This window comes from Monodelphis domestica, chromosome 5 (assembly GCF_027887165.1).
Source record: "Monodelphis domestica isolate mMonDom1 chromosome 5, mMonDom1.pri, whole genome shotgun sequence".
In the NCBI taxonomy this organism is placed as follows: domain Eukaryota; kingdom Metazoa; phylum Chordata; class Mammalia; order Didelphimorphia; family Didelphidae; genus Monodelphis; species Monodelphis domestica.
In genome coordinates, this window is record NC_077231.1 from 103,680,975 (window position 1) to 103,704,133 (window position 23,159).

The window sequence follows — 23,159 nt, forward strand, 5'->3', positions numbered from 1 at the left end:
CTGGGGAAGTGATATAATCAGAGCAGTCTATCAGGAATATTACTTTTGTTATGTGGAAGATGGAATGGTCTGATGCTTGAAGGCAGGGAGTCCATTTAAGAGATATCTGCATTGATTTGGGTGAGAAATGAAGAAAGTCTGAACTAGGCTGGTGGCTGCACCTGGAGAGAAAGGGACAGATAGGACAAATATTTGGAGGTAGATTTTGGTAGAGTATCGAGGATGGAAAGATGAGAAATTGTAGATCATTCTGATTGCAGATCTAGGTGACTAGAAAAATAGTCATGCCAAGTTTCCCAGACTCTATACTAGCTCCCGTTCATTGCCTTTGGGGGCCTCCCAGGATGCAACAGCAACTCAAGTCCTTCCTTCTATAGAGGATGCCTTTCTAGTAACTTTTTCCATGTTTTGACTCTACCTAGATATTTATATGTTACCATTCCCCCATTAGAATATGAATTCCTTGAGGGCAATCCCTAGTCCTAGCACATAGTAAAGGATGAGAAGTATTTTGATTGGTTGGATCATCTTTTATTATATTAAAAGCTGTCTTATATTGGAATTAGGTTCTGATATAGTCAGGAAACATTAAGTGCTTACTTTCTGTAAAGAAAACAAGCAGATAAATAGATAGGTTAAAAATAAATGGAGTAAGGGGACAGTCAGGTAGCTAAATGGATAGAGAGCCAGACTTGGAGATGGCTGGGTAGGGGAGCTTGGGTTCAAATCTGGCCTCATGCACTTCCTAACTGTGTGACCCTGAGCAAGTCACAACCCTCCTGTCTGACCCTTACCACTCTTCTACTTTGGAACGCAGTGGAAGATGGAAGGTGAGGGTTGTTGTTGTTTATTAAGCAATGGAATAATCTAAATTAGAGAGAGTTGATGGAGAATTATCCAAGAAAAGAAAGTACTAGCAACAGGGGATACAGAGAAAGAGCAGGCAAAAAATACCTCCTGCAGAACATGGAGATGGGATTTGAGCTGCATCTTGAAAGGAAATCTTGGTAAGGAAACAGAGCATGCCAGCATGAGAGGGTGTGCCAGGAACATGGCATAGATATAGGAAATGGAGTAGTGCCATGCTTGTGGAGCAATAAGGAGGCCAGGAGAGTTGGATCCTAGAGTGCATGGAAAGGAATAGAAGTGGAGACTGGGAAGGGCCTTGGGAAGGGGCCAGATGGTGAAGAGCTTTAAATGTCAAACATAGGTCTTTCTTTTTTATCTCTGGAGCTCCTTGAGTAAGGGGGTGGCACACTCAGACCTACTAGGAAAGTCATTTTCACAGCTGAATGGAGGATTGGACTAGAGTTTAGAGAGATCTGAGGTCTTGTTGCTAATTAAAAGGACATTGCTGTTATCCAGATGAATGATGAGAAGGGCCTGAACAAGGGCAGTGGTGTTTGAGGGGAACGGGGATCATATTTGAAGGGCAAAATGAGGTTAAATGTGTTGAATGAGAGGGAGGAGTCAAGAATGACAACAGGGTTGGAAACTGCATGACTAGAAGGATGATAGTACTCTTTAATAGTACAAAGGAATTTAGGGAGAGGAGAGAGTTCAAGAGGAAAAGATAATGAGTCTTCTTTGACATATATTTAGTTGAGATGCCTATATGAGATCTGGTTCAAGGCATCCAGAAGGCATTTGGTTATATGTGACAGTAGTTCAGATGAGAGACTTAAAATTGGATCAACAAATCTGGAAATCAATTGCATAAAAATAACTGAACCCACAGTAGCTGATGAGGTCACCAAATGAGATTGTATAGAATGAAAAAATAAGAGGCCTTAGGACAGAGACTTGGGAGACACCAATAATTGGGTGTGATATATGGATTAAGAGTTAACAAAAGGAATAGAAGAGAGGATAGTTAGACCAGGAGAGAAGGAGGGTCATGAAAACCTAGAGAGTAGAGGGTGTCTAGTAAGGAGAATGTGATCAATAGTGTCATAGGTTACAAAGAAGTTGAAGATCAGGATTGAGAAAAATCAGTTAGATTTGGCAATTAAGAGATCATTGATGAAGTTGGAAGCCAGTTGGCAGAGCATTTTGTATGAGAGCAGAGGAAGTGGGTAATGGGGGCAGTTTGATGGAGAAGATGAAGATGGGGAAAATGTTAGATGGGTTTGCCTTGAGAAAGGACATCGTATGAGGCCAAGTGAAGAAGGGAAAGTCTACAAGAGTGATGTAAGATTAGGAAGAGAAAAGGAGGAGGAGCTCATAGCAAATGACCCTTATTTATTTGTTTGCTTGTTATTTTTATGCCTTATGAGTCAAGAGCTTCATCTGAAAGCATAGGGTTTGAGGGTCCCTTGGAAGGCTTGAAGAATGAGTGGGAAATTTAGAAGAAGTTTCATGGAGAGTCGGAGAGCAAATCAACTAGAATGTTTGCCTTGCCATCCTCAAGACCCATTTGAGATTAGCCGATATAAATTTGTAGTGGACCTAGTTACCATATTTTCATGATCTCTTCCAGTTTTTGTTAGCATCATATACATAGGAGTGAACGAGACGGGGTGAGAAAGATCCAGTGTTGGGACTTGGCAAAACCTACAAAGGACAAGGTTGGGCAGGGTAGGAAGGGGAAATCAAGTTTAGAGGATAGTGTAGAGTTGAGTTGTAGCCAAGGGCTACAATTAGGGAGAACAGAATGGAGTCAGTCAGAAAGAAGGAGTGAGGGGCAGAGGTGGCCTAGGAAAGAATAGAGAGGTGGAAGGACTGGAGGTGACAATGAAGAGGAGGAAGAAGAGGGTCAGGAGTCATAAGGCATAGGGAAAGGTTGAGTCATAGAAGATTATGGTCAGATAAAGGAATTTTGGAGTTCATGAACCCAGTGAGAGTATAACATTCTTTTTATAGCAGAGGTGGAGTGGAAGAATAGGTCATGGCAATTGGGTAGTTTAAGAAATCAAGAATTTGGATATTTGAGGGTGGGTGGTTGTGTGCTCACAGGCATGCTGGTGTTGCATCAGTATTAGAACAGGAGATAGGGAAAGAAGGCTGAACCAGCGAGTGTTCTCATAGAGAGGAGGAGGGAGGAGACTATCCTGGAGGTGACTAGATAGCAGTTATGAGGCTCTGGATTGGGTGATAAATTTGGATAACATGAACTTCAAGGAAAGATAACTTGCTAAATGTGACATAGAGGGAGACGTTCTCTACTTTGACCAGTGAGTTAGGGGACATGAGAGAAAGAGAGATGAGAGAATTTGATGTCATCAGGAGGGAGCCAGGTCTTGGAGACCAAAGATGGATGGATTTAGAATAAAATATAGTATAGATGGGGTGTTGGAGTAAGTTACTGTAGAGCCTCAAACAAATTATTCCAGTCTTATTCTAAAGAATTATTCACAACCAAGAGTTCTAAAAACTGAGCTACTGAATTCTTTGGAATTAGTAAAAATAAGTAACAACCATATTATGACTGGGAGTGGACAAATGGAAATAATTTTCTTTTAACACCAAAATTTGGGCACTAGCATGATAGCAACTTCAGAAAAGGCTCAAAAGATTTGAGTTGTATTTTTTTCTCAAAGCATCACTAAGTAATGGCAGCAAAACTTTTTGGGTTTTCCTTGATGTGGATGTATAAACCCATCAGGCCAAGGCTTTCAGTACTGGACAGCTGCTTAGTGTTAGTAGACACTGTGTATTTAGGCTTCAGACTTTTTCCTCTTGTGGCCTATTGCTTCAACAGAACCCACAATTAAGGCAGCTAGGTAGTGCAGTGGATGGAGCACCAAGCCTGAAGTTGGGAGGACCTAGGTTCAAATCTGGCCTTAGAAATTTCCTAGCTGTGTGACCCCCTCAGAAAGCCACTTACTTCAGTTGCCTACCCCTTGTTTCGCCCTGTCTTAGAATTGATACTAAGACAGAAGATAAGAGTTTAAAAAAACACACACACACAGAACCCACATTACAAGACATTTATAGTATTTTATAGGCTTATGTGGTATTAAACCTTGATGAAACATTGGCTTCTGTTCCTGACCTTTGAATCTGAGGTGATTTCAAAATATTTTAAATAATTGGGAAATACATTTAATATTTTAGGGAACTGTGTTTGGATATAGATTAATTCTTATTTTAAAGTAAACAGATTACAGGGAATTTGCATGTGGATATCTTCAGTAGATATTCTGTCTATAAAGTACTGGAAAAGACCACTTATGATAAATAGAAATTTGCTATAAAACTGCAGTAACTCTAATCAATGGCAGATCCAACTTTTTGTTTCCTTTATAACATTGACATAAGAAGTTCTTTTGGGGGAAGGTATTGACCACAGGCTTCTCTAGTTTCCTTTAATGACCTTTTTTGGGACTGTCATCTAGGAATTTTGTCCAAATCTATCTTGAACCAATTTTTTTTAGCCTGTAGAACCTTTAAGGTTGATGATCTCCATGTTTACTACCTGCCTATATTATTTTTATTTAATTTACCCTCTTCAAGCTTCAGAAATTATTAGTTGGTCCAAGATTTGGTTTCCATATTTGAATTTTTATTTATGACTTCATGATGTTTACAGTATTATATGGACCGTTTGTCTTCATACTTTCAAATAAGATATGTTTTAAAGTTTTGTTTTATCATCCTTAGTGGTTAATTTTAAATCTCTCACCTTTATCCATCTCATTGGTGTTTGGGAGAAGTGTTTTGATCCAAATTTTGTAAATGCTATTTGCTAAGCAGACATGCTGGTTTTATAAAAGTTCTAAATTGATCATTTTGTTGGACTTTCTTGGTCTCTTGATTGAAGACCATTATGCCATGACTCCGATCCTAATGAATAAACAAGCCCTTTGTGCCTAGAACAGAGCCTTTCACTTAATAAGCACTTTGATGTTTGGATTCTTTCTCCCCTGTGTCTCTGCTAGTAGAGCCCTTACTTTGCTAATGATTCTTGAATCTCTCTCTCATGGGAGGTTAACTCTTCCATGGAAGGGAGTGCTGACTTTTTTATCTGCATAGTAGCTCCATGGCCAGCATGGTGCCCTGGGCTTTAAATCTGTGGATTTGAACCATGGTGCAGAGGGTTCCAGAAGCAGTTTGTGCTCCTCTGGACTTGTGACTTATCAATAACAAGGATCCATTTGTAAAGTCCTTAATTCTTTTTGTATATTAGGAGTGAATTGGAGGGCATTTTAATATTCTTCTTTACTTCTGTTTATTTTGCAGGTCACGGAACAAAAAACCAAAGGTAAGATTATTTTTACTTGTTTAATTCAAAAGCACTGTTCAAAACGTCGATTTCACATAGATCATGCTCCTGGATCAACTGCCAGCTTTCTGGAAAAAGGAAGGAGAGCTCTGTGCATAGTAATTACGTTTTTGCTGAATTGGTGGAAGTAAGCCTGGCATTGGACAGCCAAGAGTACTTGTATGACTGTTAGACTTTTTTTTTTTTAAGAAGAGGAGTGTTTTCTAGAAAGAAAAAACAAAACAGAACAGTATCTTTTACCGTAAGTATTTGGGTGTCATGCCTTTGAACTGAGGATCTCAAAATGCTTTTCTATATAATTCTTAGTGCTTCTCCTTTAGAAGGAACAGCTAAGGAACTTAAATGCTTTAATCTATTATTTTTTGGTCTAAAGTACATCTTTTTAAAGAAAAACATTAGGAGAAAAACAATTTACCTTAATTTGATGGGGAAAGTAGGTTTATACTGGGAGGAGTTATGTGTATTTATATTTCCTGAAGTGATGTATTGAAATTTGGAATTAAACCAAATTAATGAAGGACCCTTTAGTTAATCTAAAATTAGATGATATGTTACCCTCCTTCACAGGAAAGAGCAGTAAAGACAAATAGAAGAGAGTAATTCTGTCAGCTCTGCTCATTTTTTTTAACCTGGACATCCTGATAGGCCCCTGAGTCTGTTCTTCAAAAATGCCATGAATGGGAGTTGTCACAACTTGGAAAATATGGGAATCCCACACTCTACAAGCTCTAGGAAAAGGAGGCTTCTCACCTGCATTAAATCCCATACAAAGATGCTTCTTTCGTCCAGTTCTCTCTCTTTCTCTCTCTCTTTCTCTTTCTCTTTCTCTTTCTCTTTCTTTTTCTCTCTCTGTCTGTCTCTCTCTCTCTCTCTCTCTCTCTGTCTCTCTGTCTCTCTGTCTCTCTCTCTCTCTCTCTCTCTCTCTCTCTCTCTGTCTCTCTCTCTGTCTCTGTTTCTCTGTCTCTGTCTGTCTCTCTCTCTCCCTCTCTCCCTCCCCCCTTCCCTCACCTTCCTTTCTCTCCCTGCCCCCACCTTGTGAGGAAAGACAAAAATCCACATGTGCGGAGGTTGAATTTTATAAGGAATAAGGTTAGGATTCATACACATTTCAAAGAAAACCCAGACTCTTGTGTCTCTCTCCCTTTTTTGAAAAGGAAGTCCTCTGGGGTTAGATGGGCCAGAGGCTGAGAATGCTGTTAAAGCTGCCAGTGAGATTGGGGGAAGAGTGAGTGGAGGGCTAAGGGGAGGCATGGCCACTGGAATTTTAGCTTCCTTTTTCCTTCTCAAGAGTACAAGCTCAATGTTAGGCTGGCATTGGTAAAAGGATAGGTTGGGGAGGAGATCAGTCAGATAGAGCAACAGTAGGGCCTGAGGCAACAAACAGGAAGTCTAGAACGCCAGTTGTTGATGCACATACATCCCTATGGCCACAGAATTTAGTGGCAGAGATACCTGGGGGGAAAATCTTGAGGATTAAAAACTCAAGTAATTTCAAATAATGTCATTGATTGCTATTTCTTTGAGAGTTTTACCTCCACCTTTGACTTCATTACATTACAGTAACTTTATTCCACTTATTTGTGTGTGTATCCTTCCCCCTTAGTTTTTAAAGGGCAGGGTCTTGGTCTCCTTTACATTGTGTATTCCCAGCCCCTGGCACAGAGCCTTACGTTTAAGAGCTACTCAATAAGTATGTGTTTAATTCCAACGTGGCAAAAAAGGAAAGGAAAATAATCCAAGATGATAAAAATCATTTTGACCATGATAGTCTTTTCTTTGAACTTCCCTTGCTTACTTCCTTAATTTAACAATTAAAAGAAAGCTGGTGACTCTTCTTGGTCCCAGCCAATCTCAATGTGTAGTTCCCTTGTTCTGCCTCTAGCTACTCAGAAAATATGTGCTTTTTCTCTCTTGGCTTACAGAACCCGGCATTAGTACTTATTTAATTTAACTCTGAGTCCCTTGCTCTTCACTTATCTTCTTATTCAAAGCAGGGTTAGCTGCTTGTACTCTGCTTTACTTATTTTTCTAATTGTCTAGGGTAGGCCATAGATAGCTTGGGGGCTTTGATCTGGAATGAGCAAGGAGACCAAAATCTAGCTTTTCAATGGGTTTTAGGATTCTAAGACTTGGGCCCTACTTTTTCTAGCCATGAAATAAACTATTAAGGAGGCACAGCCTTTTTTGTTGGCTCTTTGCTGAGATGATTGACCATGAGCTCCTTCAGCTCATGTTCTCTAGTCATTCATAAATTGGTACTAGCTTTTCCTCCTCCTGATTACAGGAAGAGAGGTAACCCTACTATTTCCTTAAGTCAGTCAGTCCTCTTCCCAATCCTTTAGGACTCTTCCTACTTCCTCTAGGCTTATGCTTGCTCCAGCAGCAGTAGTTTATTCTGCTTCTCGCTTTCCTCTATCTCTCTTTTCTCTCTTCCTCCCTTAAATCTGGTTATTTTTTCTATCTATTCAAATCTAAAAATGTTCATTCCCTCCTTAACTTGAATGTTATTCTTCTCTTTCTGCTTAGATGGATCTAAACATATTGTTTCACCAACACCCTGATCTGGAGGTAGCAGAACATTAGATGGAGTCAGAGGACATGGATAGTAGTCCTAGCTCTGCTTTGACCTCTATGATCTTTGGCACAGGGTCACAACTCCCAGTGCCTATTGGCTTCTTGTTAAACAACAACTTTGGAAAGGTGGAAATAAATTCTAGTGTCATTTCTGAGGTTCCTTCTAGATATCAATCCAGGAAACCTATGAACACATTGCATATGTGCTTTCAAACTCACTTGTTGAGGTTTTGATAGACACAATTCTTTGCTTTTCTCTTGGGGCATGGTAGTATGGTTTCTGCAAGTATACTGGGAGTTCTTTCTATACTAGACTAGAGATATATAAAGAACTAAGCCCCCATCTTCAGAACAATTATACTGTGGGAAGGTAACATTCATGCACATGACGTAGAGAACAAAAGGAAATGTCTCTAGTCCAGTGCTAAGTGATAGGAAATACAGACAGTTGGTAGTCAGGGAAGAAAAAGATAACCTCTCTTCTCCTTAGTGGTCAGAAGTGTTGTCTGGGTAGCAAACAGCCTTTGGCAGATGGATAGGATTTCTTCAGGCAGAGAGATGGAAAGCATGGTAAGACTAAAGGGGACATTGTGTAAGCAATAGAATAGATAGGAGTTAGTGTGATCTCACAGGGATAGTAAAGAGACTGACTCAGTTGGATTGGTAAATTCTAAATTGAGCCTAGTTAAGAGTTAAGGGTTTAAGAATTCATCATTATAGGGTACTGTTGTTATGTTTTGGAGCTGCAGAATATTTTAAAGAAAATTAGGTTGGTAATCATTTGGAAGATGGCCTAGCAGGAAGCCAGTTGTCTAGGCTCTGGGTAATGACAACTTGGATTTAGGGTAGTCAGAGTAAAGAGGAATTGGCAAGCCCCTGATGGATCTGAAATGAAGAAATGGTGGACTTGGCTTTAATTGGATGTAGAAATTAAAGAAGGGAAGGAATCAACAAGAATTGGAACCGAAGAGGGAGAGTCATCCAAGTACAAATGCCTAATATCTGATCAATGTTGAAAAGAGAAGATGTGCAGGTGACAGCTAAGAAGAGCTGTTGTTATCCTTGATTGTTGGTAAGAGTTTGCCAATTACTGAATGAATAAGCATTAATCAAGCACCTCCTACTCTTAGTGCTAAGCACTGGGGATACAGCCACAGAGAACAGAAACACTGCCCTCAAGTTGCTCCTCCTCTAATGGGAAGAGACAATCCATAGGGAAGGCTTCAACTACCAGTCAGATGGACATGTCTCATGATTCTTGGAGTTCAGGGGCAAAGGAGATGGTGAGGCCTTGTCTTTAATGTCATTTCCAGTGATGAAATCATATGAGTTTCTGATGGGGGACCATTGGCTCAGGCCAAGGACTTCAGAGATATCTCTCCTTTCTGGGTCTTCTGGAGCTGAAAATGGAGTTCCTACAGGAAGGAGTCCCCAGGCTCCAGCTTCCCAGGTTGGTGGTGGTAGAAGGCACTTGGCTAATATCATAACTATTTCCAAAGCTCTTGGGCCCAGGCATCAAGATCTGTGCAAAGATGGTGATAGTGATGGTGGCAGTTTGATTTGCATGGCTGGTCTCTCCCTCAGTGACACCTTGCTGCTTCAGCTAGCCTGACTTGCCCATCCCATTAGTGTGGTAGAACAAACTTAAGAAGTATCTCAAATACAAGTGAGAAATTATTCAAGAATTTCCTGCAACAAGCTCCTTTCCATTCTCTCCTTCTCCAATTCCTATTCCACTTCTTCCTTTCCCCAGACGTTTGTCTTGAGAATTAGCAAGAGGCACTAAAAGATAGTGTTCCAGGTGGCCAGGTCTGTGTAAGGTCTCTTCAGTTCTACCAGATAGTAGTCCCATAGCTCTAGAGAAATAGAAGCCAACCTCCTACTAAAGAGAGGCAAAGACTTGAAGAAAGATGTGCTGCTGCTCTTCTGTTTAAAAATCAGAAGTAGCTGCAGAGGAAACCAGTGGGAAGAGATTTCAAGGGAGAGCTGGGAGATGGAAGAAGAACATGGGCCAGACTGAACTGGACCTTAGTCTGGAGACTACTCCCCCAGAGGGTGGAGCTGAAGCCTGTCTCTTGAGAGAGGGGAGTTCAATTTGTTCTGTTTGGACCTGCCCAGAGGGAGCATAGCGTAGAGGGGGAAAGTTTCTACAGGGATATTTGAAGCTCTTTGTTATGGTGAGAGCTGCCCTCAGTGCAGAGGAATGTCTCAGACAGTGATGCTTTCCTTTTCTGGAAGTCTCCACGTGGAGACTGGGTGACCCCTCAGTTGGCTTGGTGTAAATAGCATTCTTTATTCAGGTGTAGGTTTGGGCTAAAGGGGGCCTATCCTGACATCCTGGCCAGCTGATTTTGTGAGTCTGAAAAGGAAACAGCTTCTGGTGTTCAACCAAATTATGCTGAGAATTCATGGGTGTGACCAACAAGGGGGAACTATCTGATACCAGTTTAAGGGTAGGACAGAGCCCAAGATTGCCCAGTCTTTGATGAGGTTAACCTGGTGGAGCAGTGGAGAGTGTGCTGTCTTTGAAGCCTCCTGAAAAGTAACCAGTCTAATGCCCAGGAACCATTTCTTAAAATTCTTGAGGAGAAAGGAAGCTAATGATCATATTGGTCTGGACCAGTAATGGAGGAACACACCATTACTTTTCAAAGATAATAGCATAGCAAAATTTTAAAAATATATCCTGAAGTCCATCATATTGTTTTTCTGAAGTCTGATAATTTGAACTTATTGAAAGCAACTAGTTGCTTTTCTTGTCCTCTTATTTTGGGACTGTCACTGTTCTATTATCTATTTTTGTTCTACCTCTCCCAAATGGAATATCATTGCCTTGGCTGATGAAACAGAAGAATCCGGATCTTATTCTCCCTTCTCACAATCATCTGTTACCATTAACACCTGTTGCTCCTGGCAGTTCGTTGCCTATTACTTCTTTGATCTTCTTCTTAACTCCAACATAGCTCAAAAATCCATATTTATTGTTCCTAGAATTCATCATAAGCATCATAAGCTTGTTTTAGATTTGTGCAGTTCTGGTTTTTTTATTGAAAATTTTTTCCATTAATGAGCATTTATTTTATTTTCTTCCTACTCTCCCTCCTCAGATGAAAAGGAAAAAACAAACTCTTATAAGAAATATGCATGGTCAAGCAAAACATCATTGGCCATATCCAGAAATGTATGTTTTGTTCTGCATCTTAAGACCATCCTTTCTGTGTCAGGTGGTAGAGAACATGTTTTGTGGTTCATCCTCTGGAATCACAGTTGGGCTCTGCATTGGTGCATCAGAGTTCTGATGTCTTTCAGAACTGTTTTTATTGTATTTTCCTGGTTCCTTCCATTTCACTTGGCATCAATTCATACAGATCTTCCTGAACTGTCCCTTTGGTCTCACATGATTTTTCAGATTTCACAGATGTGGTGATCCCTGTAATTTCCCCAGGGTCAGACTGCAAGACTCCAAACAGAGCATCTCTGCTCCATTCTAAGCCCCTGTAGGCCCTCAAAGTAGAAGAGTCCCTTTTGAGAAGAGAGGCTTCTCTCCTTGTTTCATTTACCACAAAATATCTCTTTCCTTTTCAGAAGAATCCTGCAGACTCACACTTTATTCATTTGACCCACCAAGTCCTTGAGTTGTTGGATCCATGTGTGTTTCCATTACACTTGCCTTCCAGAGCAGAGTTCTAGGACTTCTAAAGTATATCCAGCTTCCTTCTGGAAGCTGGCTTTTATGTGATAACTCTTAGAGGCTTCATCACTCTTTTTCACACATTTAAAACAGAAGCCTTTCCTAATGTTCTCAGTCTGCCCTAAAAGTGTGAGCCTCTTTTCTCTTCTTGTGACATTCTCACTTGTAGCTATTTGAACACATGCCTCATTCTCTTTTAGATTGTGAGCTCCATGAAGGCATGGACATTTACCTTATGGATTTATTTTTAATCTGTATATTTCCTACACTGAACACTGGCCTCCTTGGTTAAACACTTCATGAATATTGGAGTTGATTTCAATGCATTGACTTCTATAACACTTATGGCACAGGCTATTATAGGATAAATTGATGCATATTATTGCATTCTACATGGTTATCATTTATTTCTTAGGAAAAACTCTAGAGTTTAAAAAAAAAACTGAAGTTGCCTTAAGAAACAAGCATTGCAGGATCCTTTTAGAATATTCTGAAAACATCTGGTCATGAGTCTATTGTGCCCCTGTGGGCAGAAAAATTTGCTTCATTTCATGGATTTGTTCTCTTGCCTCTTTCAGTGCCCGAAGTGACGAAACCAAGTTTAAGCCAACCAACGGCCGCCAGCCCGATTGGCAGCTCTCCATCGCCACCAGTCAATGGTGGCAACAATGCCAAAAGGGTGGCAGTGCCGAACGGACAACCGCCAAGCGCCGCCCGCTACATGCCTCGGGAGGTGCCACCGCGATTCCGTTGCCAGCAGGACCACAAAGTGTTACTAAAACGTGGGCAGCCCCCTCCAGCCTCCTGTATGCTCCTTGGGGGTGGAGCCGGGCCTCCTCCTTCTACCACACCTGGAGCAAACCCCAACAACGCACAAGTGACAGGAGCCCTGCTGCAAAGTGAGAGTGGGCCTGCCTCAGGTAAGAGCAAGGCCCCCAGTGGCTGGCCAGACTCCCACCAGAATTGTCCAAAATGGTGGCAACTTGGGGTTAGGAAGGGCTGTACTAAATCAGCAGAGAGCAGCAATCTAGTTTTTCTCCACTTGTCTTGCCTATGCTCTGAAGAAAGATTACTGGTCTTAAGTAAGTGATTCCTGTGGTTGTCTTGAGCATCTTAAAACAAAAATCCAAGGTAGCTGGCAGAGTAGAGTAGAGATTAATCCCCAGAATGCTGTTCATCACAGAGAGTGAATCCATCTAAATGCTCTGGTTTTCACCTTTCTGAGACATAACTCAGAGTCTACTGTCAATTCCTTGGTTCTCCTTGTCCCCCTCCAATTGGGATTCAGAGGGATAAAAACAGGGTTTTCAGTATCAGCTCCTGTTATTGTCACAGTTTTAGACTTTATTTTGCTCAACTCATAAATCAAAGCTATTCCTCCCACAATTCTCACTGCCTACTTGGTCCCAGATCTGAAAAAGGCTGGACATCAGGTGCTTTTGCTCCAGGGTTAGGGAAGCTGATTTTGAAGGAAGATTGAAGTTGTTTTTAATGTTGTGTCAAGTACAACATCACTAAAAATGTCATGGCCCTTGGCCTGTTGGTCATTCAGCATGCATTATGAAGTGCTCATTGTGTGCCCAAAAGAAGCATTAGAGGCAGAATTGCAATGAACATGTCCGGTTAAAAACTGATTTGGAGGTTGTTTCAGAAGCTAGACAGGAAAAGAAGTCTCTAGAAAAGCAGATATGAGGGTTCATCAAACCACAGATAGCCATAAAGTGCTTGAATCCCCTCTCCCCAGCTGCTAGTAGTGTCATTTTTTTCCCCCTCCTCCTATTCAAATGATTTTGAATCTACTTTGTATTTAATTTATATCAGCTATTTCCCCTAATAAAATTCAGATTCCTGTATTCTCCATCTTCAGGACAGTGCATGGCACACAGTAAACAGTTAAAAGGTTTGTTGATTGGTGCTGAGCTATCCAGTTTAAAGGATCAATCTGAAGCCCATTCTGGGACATTACAGTGCATTTATATCTATGCATGTAAAATTTCAGGATTACACAGTGGTTTTTATGATGAAAAAACACACGGACTTGGATACAAGTTAAGTGTACAGATACTAAGCAGCCCAAGCCTGTTTCCTGTGCTTCCAGGTAGAGTTCCAGTCTGGCCCTGCCCAGCCTGACCTAAACTAGGGGAAGTGAAAGCCACTGGCTATGACCAAGCAGCAGCCTGACCTTAGCATAGAGCCTGGTAGACCACCTGGTGGCAGGGCCAGGAAGAACTAGCCAGTGACATGTGTTACCCAGTGGAATCACGTGTCGGCTATGGCGGGTGGGGGGGAGGAAAAGAAAATGATCTTTGTCTTTAATGAATAATGCTTGGAAATGATCGAATAAAATATTATTAAAAAAAAAAAAAAGAACTAGCCAGTGACTTATCCATCAGTTTTGTGTTGTCTTTGCATAGTGTGGCTTCCAATGCCAAGAGAGTGGGACTGTCCCTGTGCATCGACTTTTCCACTTAAATCTCCATCACGCACAAGTGTCTTTGTGCACACTCATCTACATCACAGATGAAAGCGCACAAAGACAATTGTCATCCTTGGTTACCGAGAGACCACTACTATAGCATAGTGTAGCTTCTCACTTCTTTGAGGTTACTCAGTATTTTTTCAGACTATCACACCAGGGGTCTGAAGATGAAGCTTTTTGCTCACATCTTTAGGGAACAAGTTTATTAATATTAAGTAAAATAATAGAAAATTTTCAAATGACTTGTATTTGGATGTGAAAGATACAGCCTTTATTATTGCTTTATTTGTAATTGCATGGTTTGGGGTTTTTGTTTATTTAGAAGAAATTTAAAGGTTGATTATGGTAAAACTTATGACAACGGGGTATGGACTGAGTTTCTGGAAGTGTTCTTCCTATTATACAAATAAATAGGTTTGAAACTAAGACTCCCCACCTTTTAAAAAACATTTACCATTATAAGGTATCCTCTAAGAGAAAGTAAACATACATAAATTTGAGTGTTCTCTGACTCCCATTCTACTCACAACTTTGTAAGATTCTTCTGGCATAGACTAGATTTAGCTTGCTTGGTTCTAAATAAAGTTCAGAATATAACTGGATGAATAACAATAATCTGGGGAACTGTGCAAATGACCAAATCTGTTTTTCAGATTCATCTATCGGAGGTGCTGCTGCTTCAAATTATGCAAATTCCACTTGGGGCCCAGGAGCCTCCTCCAGCAACGGCACTGCTGCCAACCCCACTCCCACCTGGGACAAGGTGATTGTAGACGGGTCTGACATGGATGAGTGGCCTTGTATTGCCAGCAAAGACACTGAGGCTTCTTCTGAGAACACCACCGAGAACAACAGTGCCTCGAACCCTGGCTCAGAGAAAAGCCCTCTGCCGGGAAGCACCACTAGTCACAAAGGAAAAGGAAGCCAGGGCCCACCTGGGAGTGCTGGGAGCGAATGTAATCTTGGGGTCTGGAAATCTGACCCCAAGGCTAAATCTGTTCCACCTTCCATCTCTGCTGCGGAGAACAGCAGTGGACTGGGGACCTGGAGGAACGTGGGTGGTCAGGAGAGGGTTGGCCCTGCTTCAGGCTTTAGCAGCTTCAACCCAAATAGCAACCCATCTGCCTGGCCTGCGCTGGTCCAGGAGAGTGGTTCTAGGAAAGGGGCCCTGGAAGCTGAGAACAGCAGCCCCAGCGCTCAGGGGGCTGTGGTGGGCCAGGTGTCCAGAGAACAGCCGTCAAAGATGGAAAATGCGGGTGTTAACTATGTTGTCTCCGGCAGAGAACAGGCTCCAGTTCATAACACTGATGGACCAAAAAGCGGAAACACTAACTCTTTGAACTTAAGCTCACCTAACCCTGCAGAAAATAAGGGCGTGCCCTTTGGGGCGGGCTTGGGGAGCTGCTCCAGGGGTGCTGATGCCCCTTCACAGAGCACTGGAGATAGGCAGCCAGGGAATGCTGGCTCTCGGGGTTCAGGAAGGGGGTCTTCTGGAACTGACACCGTCTCTGGACAAAGCAACTCTGGGAACAATGGGAACAATGGAAAGGAGAGAGAGGACTCCTGGAAAGGCGCCTCTGGTCAAAAATCTGCTGGGTCAAAAAATGACTCTTGGGATAACAACAGCAGATCCACAGGAGGTGGGTCCTGGAACTTTGGCCCACCAGACCCAAATGAAAACAAATGGGGTGAAGGGAACAAAATGGCGTCTGGGGTCTCTCAGGGAGAATGGAAACAGCCGACTGGGTCTGACGAATTAAAGATTGGAGAATGGAGTGGTCCAAACCAACCAAATTCTAGCACTGGAGCATGGGACAATCAAAAGGGCCACCCCCTCCCTGAAAACCAAGGCAATTCCCAGGCTCCCTGTTGGGGGAGATCTTCAAGCTCCACAGGAAGTGAGGTTGGGGGTCAGAGCACTGGAAGCAACCACAAAGCAGGAAGTAGTGACAGTCACAATTCTGGACGCCGGTCCTATAGGCCCAACCATCCTGATAGCCAGGCGGTTTTGCAGACTTTGTTGAGCCGAACCGATCTAGATCCCCGGGTGCTTTCCAACACTGGCTGGGGCCAAACTCAAATTAAACAGGATACTATTTGGGATATTGAAGAGATGCCAAGGCCTGAGGGGAAATCTGATAAAGGGACAGAGGGGTGGGAGAGCTCTACCACACAGACCAAGAACTCAGGGGGCTGGGGAGATGGACCCAGCCAAAGCAATCAAATAAAGTCTGGATGGGGTGAGCTCTCAACCCCTACAGAGTGGAAAGACCCAAAAAATACAGGAGGGTGGAATGATTATAAGAACAATAACTCCTCTAATTGGGGAGGAGCAAGACCAGATGAAAAGGCCTCTTCCTCTTGGAATGACAACAATTCTAGCAAGGATCAGGGCTGGGGAGGACGTCAGCCTAATCAAGGATGGACTTCAGGAAAGAACGGATGGGGAGAAGAAGTTGATCAAACTAAAAACAGTAATTGGGAGAGTTCAGGAAGTAAACCAGCAACTGGTTGGGGTGAAGGAGGTCAGAATGAAATTGGTACTTGGGGAAATGGTGGAAATGCAAACTTGACTTCTAAAAGTGGATGGGATGATTGTAAAAGATCTCCAGCCTGGACAAATGAGACAGCTCGACAGTCCAGTTCCTGGAATAAACAGCACCAACAACAGCCACCACCGCAGCAGCAGCCGCAGCCACCGCAGCAGCAGCAGCAGCAGCAGCAGCAGCAAGAGGCCTCCGGCTCCTGGGGAGCCCCACCACAACCACCACCTCCAGGCAATGGCCGGCCCTCCAATCCCAGCTGGAACAGTGGGCCACAGCCGTCAGTCCCCAAAGACGAGGAACCCAGTGGCTGGGAAGAACCTTCCCCACAGTCCATTAGCAGGAAGATGGACATTGATGATGGCACGTCAGCCTGGGGAGACCCAAGTAGTTATAACTATAAGAATGTGAACCTGTGGGATAAGAATTCTCAAGGGGGTCAGGCCCCACGAGAACAAAGCCTGCCCACCCCAATGACGAGCAAAACCTCATCAGGTCAGTCTGAACTGCCTTTTCTCAATACTTGTGGTGATGAGAGATGAGATAAGTTGGAATAACAAAAACCACAGTGATCTAGCTAAAGATTTAAAAAATAAATCACACAACTAGAAATTGGAACATATAAGAGGTTGCTGCATTATATGACTCAGTATCTGGGTATATATGACAGCCAGTGAGCTATATTATCAACATCTCTGCTTTCTCCTGCATAAAAGGATTTTGTTTTGGTTTGGTTTTTTAATATAATTTCCTCCTCCTAGGACCTTCTGCCATGGTTTGTGTTTGAAGCCATAGTTCGAGTCTTTTAAGAGGATTGGATTATCACCCTGACCTGAGTGGTTCTGAATATTTAGCCACAAAAAGACATAAGGGCTTTCCCTGCTTACACTTGTTTTTATCCAGTTGTTTGAGATTGGGAGCACAGGAAATAAGGCAGAACTGGATCCCATCTGTGGCTCTGCTACTGATTAGCAAATCATGGAACCCTCAGTGGTCCTCAGTTTCCTTTGTTTATAACTTATCTCTGAGGTTTCTTCCAGCTCTCCTGTCTATGGTCCTAGACCAGTGATGGCAAACCTGTTAGAGACTGAGTACCCAAACTGCAACCTTCATGCCACTTGTGAGCCACCCCCACTCTCACTCCAGACAGGGGAGGAAGGAAGTGCTCCCATTGGACTGCTGGGCAAAGGGGAGGGGGGGCGCGGGTGATGTGAGAAATGTCCTCAGGTGCGGTGGAGAGGGAAAGGAGAGCAGCCACCTCAGGAATGCATGCCATAGGTTCACCAACACAGTCCTAGACAGTTTAAACTTTTCCTTTCTTGTCAAGAAGGTTCAAAAGAATAAGATCAAAATTTTAAGAAGGGAGAAGGCACAATAAGTGTGCACGAGTCTTTAAAGCATGGCCCTACTCTCCCTCCCTATTTGGGTAGACCTGTTTGGACAAATGAAGCTTCCTATCAAGCAAGAAATGTGAGGGCTTTCATAAGAAAAGAATGGTCCTCATCAGTTCAAGGAAATGGGGATAGCAGTAACTGACTCCCAACCCAGCTATTCTTTGGAGACTGAAATCCTGGTCATTCATAGGTCCAGGTTTGGAATTCATATCTTGTGTATCTTTCTGAAGGTGTTCAAGTAGAACTGATGATGGGAATTAATTCAGCTTTTAAGTTTAGTAATAAAGTAACAGAGATTTGCTAAAAACAAATATCACCCTACCTAATAGTACATTTTAGCATTCTTGTTTAGTGGCTTTGTCCTGATAGATTTCTATAAGAGGATGAAGAGTCCAAAGACAGACTATTTTTGTTGATTCTTCATTAGATAACAAGAAATGAGTTTACTTATTAAAAAATAGTTTTTAGTTTTAAAATTTTTCTTTCTTTTTATAGTTTGGAGCAAAAGCACACCACCTGCTCCAGATAATGGTACATCAGCTTGGGGTGAGCCAAACGAAGCCAGCCCTGGGTGGGGTGACATGGATGAGACAGGAGCATCCTCCACAGGCTGGGGCAACACCCCCTCCAGTGCTCCAAATGCCATGAAACCCAGTGAGTATGGGGTGGATCTAGCACTTGAAGGGCCTGTGATTTTCTGGTAAACTGAGGGCTGCATGGGGCTTTGATTGTTACACTTGTTTAGACAAGCTCCAGAATCTTAGAATTTTGAGGCTGGGTCAGCTGTAGCTGGACCTGCTGTGGTATTAATGGCCAGAGAGTGAACCCTGGAGTCACGAGGCCTGGGAATGAACCTGCCTTTGGTCCTCACTCTCTGCCTAATATGACCTTTTAGTTTCTTCATCTGGGAAATGGAGATAACAAGGTGGGAGTGACAAAAGTACTTTGCAAATTTGAGAGCCAGTACTGCATAAATGTTAGTTGTGGTATTCTTTGTGTTAGTATTTATAATGTAAAAGCTTCAAAGGGTTAGCATTTTCCATTTGCAGTACCTGACTGGAATTGAAGTCAAGGCTGTTAACACGCTGATGTGATGATATGTGATCATTTACATTTTCTCCTCCCTACCTGGCACCATTGGTTGTACAGTTTATAAAAGAAACAGCAGTGGGCTATAATAGAAGTGGGAAAAAAGCCAGAAAGTACCACATTTCTGGTTGTCAGTTATAGATTAAATTATTTCACCTTATTGCCCTTCACATGTCCTACAGTTATAGGAAGTGGGAATTTGGTGGCAAACTTGGTTTGTATTGATATATATTGTTTTCAAATTGAACTTCAAATTATCCTAAAATGCCTTGAAGTATTAAACAATTTAACTTTAATCTAAAAGCAAGGGGTTGAAGACATCTGACTATGGGGAAGTAAGCACTGATCCGACCATTTGATAGCCTGTTTCCTACCTCAATTGCAGAGGAGATAGTGCCTGATTTTTAGTAGATGACTCTCCCTCTTGAGCAGGTGCTCCCTGTCTTCACTCCTTTTCCCCTCCTGCCCTTCCTCTTCTTTCTCTCCCCTTCCCTTTTCCCAAGTCATTGTCTCCTCACTTTCTCTGCCAGCACCTCATTCACCTCTAACCAATTTCCCAGAATCTACTTTTCATCATTGCCCTGCACATTCTTTCTTTTCTTCTCCTATAGGCAGTATTTCTTTGCCCTCATTTCTCCTCCATTTCAATGATGAAGAGTTCCATAGTATCCCAGGTTTCTGGTATCCAGAATATTTTAAAAAACAGAACCCAAGACACTCATGATATAGCCAGTGGAGGCTGTGCCATGAAATGGGCAAAGGACTGAACTCATCCCAGGACCTTGGCTGGAAGATCGTGGCTTCACCCCTCATGCTTTATCTTTCCACCTGAGTTTTATTTTCCACAAAATGACAGTGCAGTTTGTACTGAATGTTTCACTGGGCTTTTGGAAAACATGAACTAAATAAATTTGAATAGGTATTCATATCCAGGGAGGAGTACAGTGATGTCATGCTAGGTAAGAGAAAGCTAATTCATTTAGTTGGACTTAGCAACAATGGCAGGAAAGTTCTCAAGGTTGAAATCTCTGTTCTCCTGGACACAACTACTGAACATTGAATTATTTTTTTTCCTTAAAGACTCCAAATCTATGCAAGATGGATGGGGGGAGAGTGATGGGCCAGTGACAGGGACCCGCCATCCCAGCTGGGAAGAAGATGATGATGGAGGAGTTTGGAACACCGCGGGCTCTCAGGGAAGCAGCTCCTCTCATAATTCAGCAGGCTGGGGACAAGGAGGGAAGAAACAGCAAATGAAGGTAAAAAGGATTGGGGTTCAGGGAAAGTAGCAATCTACATTTTTTTAGGTTAATTTATAAAAGAGCTGGGAAAGTGGGACTTCAATTCATTCTATCCCTAGAAAAGCAGTAAGTTTAGTTCATTTTCCTTTAATCTGTTAACTGCATCTAATTCATTATGAATTCTTAGGCCATGGTGATGCAGTAGATGATGACCTGTAGATGATGAATTCATTAGCCCTGAGGACCCATGGTAAAGATTGTAAGAATGATCAGTGGTAGAAAAGTCTGGTTTATCCTTTTCCTACTTTTATCCTCCTCTTATCCAATGTTATTCTGATCTTGATTCCATATTTATATATACATATATATGGAATAGGATCATAAAACACCAAAAAGATCTTAGGACTCCTTTATTCTCCTTCATCCTAGGTATAAAAGGGACTTGCCCAAAGGCATCCAGTGAATAACAGGTCTAGGTATCAAACTCAAGTTCTTGACTTTAAATGCTTGGTTATTAGGTAAAGAGTAGAAAGTGCTTACAAAGTGGGGAAAAGAGTTTTGCAGGATATTCATTCCCTTTGGGATGCTTTGAAAAGTATAAAGAATCACCAGAGAAAGATTATCCTAACATTTGTGATTGAAGATCAATATCCCTGAAATTATGATCAATGAGGAAGCAATCTTAAAGATTCTTCCCAATAAACTGAGATTCCTCTTTCAGAATTCAGTGCCAAGTATGGATGCTATCTCAACAGTACTTTTTATGGTATTCTTGTTTCCCTAATAGAAAGCTAGGAGCATCTTAATCTGTAAAGGATCTGTAATTTTGTCTTTCTCTACCTCCTCTCCACAATAGACTTGTTCTTCTAGCCTTGGTTGATGGCCATTGAGGGTCAATGGACAAACATCTCATCACTTTGTAGTTAACCTGTCTTTGAGTATTTCTGAGTTGAGCCAGTGGGGTCCATCCCTCTGACCATATATAATTAATGCCTTTTATCTTTGGAAGAAAAAAGGCAGAATTTGCATTCTTCTAGCATAACTTTTTAAAAATTGTATTGATATCTTATTTCCACATAACCTAATGTTCCCCAGTGTATCCCTCCCCTTTACACCTTCTAGAAGAACATATCTTTTGATAAAGGATGTTTAACATTCAGCAATAAACACATTGAAAAAGTAGAAAATAATGAAAAAAAATATGGTCCACATTCACTCATGGTTGTCTACCTCTGCAATGGAGAGAGAAGAGATCTGATACAGATTTTGAGTACCTGGAGTCCCTTCTGCAACAAAATGAGACATCAGAGGAAGACATTAGGAAACAAACTCATTGACATATCAGAAAAACTAATGACCTTTATTATTATTTTTTTCATTTAAAGGTAATCATGTAGCTATCTACAGCAACATAACTCATTCCTATTGCTGATGCAAATACTCACTCATTTTTGCCTATAATCTTTGTTCTTTATAAAACAAGCATCTTTTTTTACATTAACAAGAATGAGAATGGGTGACCCCATATTTAGCTTTTCTTAGATATTTACTTAGATACTTTTCATTTATTAATTAAGCACCTACTTTGTCTATGCCCGGCACTCTGTGTTACCTTAACCTTTAAAATTTCCAAGTATCCTTACCTGCCCCAAGTTGTTTCTCTGGTTTCCTAGTGTACCCCTATAACTTTGACTCTGCCCCAAGGAATGTGGTGCAAATGGACTTTCTGGTCAAAAAATGGGCTTTTTCTCTCCTTGCCTCCCAACTACAAAGAAGAGACATTTGTCCACTGAAGCACTTACTGTGTGCCAGGCACTGGGCCAGAAAGAGAAACAAAAACAAAACATTCTGCTGTCAAGGAGTTTCCATTTATTGAGGGAAACAAGATGTAGAGTATGTCCAAAGTTCAGCATAAGTATATATCAGATTATTGTGAGGAAGTTGTCCCAACAGCTTGGGAGACAGATAGAGGCTTCCCGTGAGGGTGGTAGCTTTGAAGGAAGCTCAGGATTCTCTGAGGTAGAGATGAGGAGAGTGACTGGAAGGCCAGAAATCAGAATTCAAACTTCCCATCTGCCACTTAACTGTTTTTGCCTGTTCTTTTATTCAGAGAATTAAGAGGAGAAAAAGCCCACCCCCTCTCTGGACCACCTGTAAAAGGAGAGGACTGGGCTAGGCCTAGAGCTATAGACCTCCCCCATTTAAAATCTTATGATCCTTTGAGACTGCTATGCTAAGACCAGGAGACTATATTTTTTAACAACGTTCTCATGTAATTTTTATTATCACAGTATAAATAAGAGGAGACCTTCAACTTGGAAGGTTGTGTCTTTATCCTACACTCCCAAGAGCCTGGCCAGGAAGCATGACTGCTACCTTTGGGAGGTTTGGGGAGCACATCATCTGTGGGGCCTCCCACTGGCCAAGGAGATATATCCTAGTCTACTACCTCACCTATCAGATTAGCTAATGTAGCAGTAAAGGAAAGTGGCAAATGTTGGAGGGGATGTGGCAAAATTGGGAAACTAATGCATTGTTGGTAGAGTTGTGAACTGATCCAACCATTCTGGAGGGCAATTTGGAACTATACCCAAAAGGCTATAAAACTGCATACTGTTTGATCTAGTAATTCCATTACTGAGCCTGTATCTCAACGAGATAAAAAAGGGGAAAGGACCTACTGTTACAAAAAATATTTATAACAGCTCTTTGGCAAAGAATTGGAAATTGAGGGGATCGCCATCAATTTGGGGAATGGTTGGACAAATTGTGGTACATGTTGGTAATGGAATACTATTGTGCTATAAGAAATGATAAGCAAGATGATTTCAGAAAAAGCTGGAAAGATCTGTGGGAACTGATGCAGAATTAAATAAGCAAAACTGGGAGAACATGGTACACAATAGCAGCAATATTGGATGATG

General features: G+C 41.8%; 1 protein-coding gene across 18 annotated transcripts in view; it reads left to right on the forward strand.

The window, feature by feature from the left end:
• Positions 1 to 23,159, forward strand: part of TNRC6B (trinucleotide repeat containing adaptor 6B) — a 272,807-nt gene that overhangs the window by 191,651 nt on the left and 57,997 nt on the right. For all 18 annotated transcript variants that reach the window (XM_056798993.1, XM_056798978.1, XM_056798984.1 and 15 more), the window contains 5 exons: positions 5,182 to 5,203; positions 12,068 to 12,409; positions 14,622 to 17,006; positions 18,401 to 18,559; positions 20,075 to 20,253. In XM_056798993.1, the coding sequence (XP_056654971.1) occupies positions 5,182 to 5,203; positions 12,068 to 12,409; positions 14,622 to 17,006; positions 18,401 to 18,559; positions 20,075 to 20,253 (3,087 nt within the window). The remainder of the gene's footprint in view (positions 1 to 5,181; positions 5,204 to 12,067; positions 12,410 to 14,621; positions 17,007 to 18,400; positions 18,560 to 20,074; positions 20,254 to 23,159) is intronic.